At 41.5% G+C, this 2255-nt stretch overlaps 1 protein-coding gene across 2 annotated transcripts in view; it reads right to left on the bottom strand.

Moving 5' to 3' along the window:
* LOC117167055 (transcription initiation factor TFIID subunit 7) overlaps nt 1-2255 on the bottom strand; it is a 142362-nt gene that overhangs the window by 77229 nt on the left and 62878 nt on the right. For both annotated transcript variants that reach the window (XM_033351633.1, XM_033351634.1), the window contains one exon: nt 1625-1991. In XM_033351633.1, coding sequence (XP_033207524.1) covers nt 1625-1991 — 367 coding nt within the window. The remainder of the gene's footprint in view (nt 1-1624; nt 1992-2255) is intronic.

The raw sequence follows: 2255 nt of genomic DNA, 5'->3' as shown, positions 1-2255 counted from the left end.
CCTAGAGGCGTGACATCGTTCTGAAATTCTTTGCTCCAGCCGACTAAAACATTACTATTAAGGATAAGGATAAGGAGGAGAGGTAAAAAGACCTCAAAAGGGAGCTGCGACGATTTTATCCAAAATATTCGGTTAAAGTCATTGTCCTTGCGATGGCTGCTCTCAGAGTTGCGAAGCTATGACTAGCTTGTAACCTTGAAGACATACTAGCGTGTCAAAAATATGCGACGGCACTGGTGAGATGGATGCAAAAAGTTGTCATGTTTGGCTTGCTTCGTGTCCAGCCTGTCGTTGTGATTTCACCGTGCCCTAAGACCAACCATCTCACGGTCGTAAGACGTAGCCATAAGGGTGATTTACCACGGTTCTACTGGGAGCCACTATGATTTTTATGTACCGATTACTCCCAGTAGGACAATGCGATGGTACCTTAACCCTTTTTTTAAATTATGTATATTACATGCGCTGTTTCTCGCGCGTAATTGATCGACGCGTGACGAGGCAAGAGCCCGTCGTCATACTAGCCGACGGCGAGCATACACACCCTGTCAAGCGACCACCTAAGAGACGCTAAAAGGACTCATAATAGCATATTTCAGGCAGTTCGTCGAGAGCCGCTAGCTGGCTACCATGGGATGCTTGCTCCCGTCGAGCTCACTCGTCTCTCTACTGTAGGCACAACTGAAGTAGAGTAAACGGGACCGACTCCTGATCATCAAAATTCCACTAAGTGTACGACTATAGGCGCAACTATAGCCTTCCACCTGGCATAAAGTTACGTTGACTCATAACCGACCTACCCTAAACTAGCCTGCAGATCCGTAACCGCTTCCTAGTGTTTACTTTATAAACGACTACAGGCGCAACTGTAGCCGTTTTACGAGCAAAGTGATACGGTGACTCCATGCCAACCTACCCCCGGGTTGTACTGGAGTCCCTTTTTAGTCTGGCATCTACCTGACCGACCTGACGCCGACCGATTTCGCTCAAACTTCGTCCCGACCTGCAAGATCCCCCACCTTTCTCACCATCAGAACAGTACTGCTTACCAATCTCCAAGAAAGACGGGCAACAGGTAGCGGCTTAAGTACGCACGCTCGCTCGCACACTTTCGCTCACTCTCTTTGTCGCTTCCGCTCCGCTCAGCACGGCCCAAAAAGTTCAAGCGGCCCCTTCTGCCTACGAAAATCAGGAACGCTTTTCACATAATAATGGGACTAGCCACGAAATCAGACCGTTCAGTATAAATAATCTCTAAATCTTCTGGCTAAAAATTTACTGTTACAATTATGCTGGAAGCCATTATAGGAAAGTGAGAGTTTTAAGGAAAATGTTTAATGCAATCTTCTGACATACAGTTGAATATTCTGGGATGAAAAATATTATATTTTAATAATTAAGAAACATGTATTACTCAACAAAATCCACCTGAACAAATTTTATTTACTTGAAAATATTAGGAATGTTCAGGAAAAGGTTACCTGATCTTTTTTTTTAACTTGAAGCATATGAAATCTGTAAAATGAGGTTATTTAAGATATTTCACTTTTATTGCCAATAATCCACTGTACGAAGGTTTCCTCTGTCTTAAAATTAATTTTGTCATATGCACATACGAACTTACCAACATCCACGCTTTGCGATATATTTCCATCGATATTATCTCTCTTTCCCTTCACAGTTCCGCTAGAAGAGATTTTAGTTGGTTTTGTCTGATCCTCATCTTCACATATCACTTCCCACTTAACATTCACAGCCTCATTGTCGACCCTCAGCAGACGCTTTACTTCTTTTTCAATTTCAGGAGCTTCAACGTATTTCTTTTTTAACGTTTTCCTAAATCTTCGACGTCTCACATTTTTAGTAGGTGGGGTTATACCATGCGGCCATAAGAATTTTTTGTCAACTTTGTTTGGATCTTTTTTTTTCTGACGCACAGGTGATTCTTCATCTGTCGTAGTTTGATCATCTTCCTCCTTACATATCAGCAACTATGACATAGGTAACATTTTAAATAGAGATGTTAAAAATCCGAAACTTAGGATATCTTTTTACTCGGAATAAATACGTGATTCGTAATTATTTTTAACTTATCTAGTACTATACGGTAGCGAGACATGGACTTATCAAGAAAAAGATAAGAGTAAAATTATCGCAATTGACATGAGATTTATGCGCATAATAAGCGGGAAATCCCTAATGGACAAAGTAAGTAACGAGATAATTCTAAAAGAATGTGGTGCAGAAGAGACGCT

This window comes from Belonocnema kinseyi, chromosome 2 (assembly GCF_010883055.1).
Source record: "Belonocnema kinseyi isolate 2016_QV_RU_SX_M_011 chromosome 2, B_treatae_v1, whole genome shotgun sequence".
In the NCBI taxonomy this organism is placed as follows: domain Eukaryota; kingdom Metazoa; phylum Arthropoda; class Insecta; order Hymenoptera; family Cynipidae; genus Belonocnema; species Belonocnema kinseyi.
Note: the sequence above shows the minus strand (reverse complement) of the source record. Positions and strands in the feature narration are given on the sequence as shown.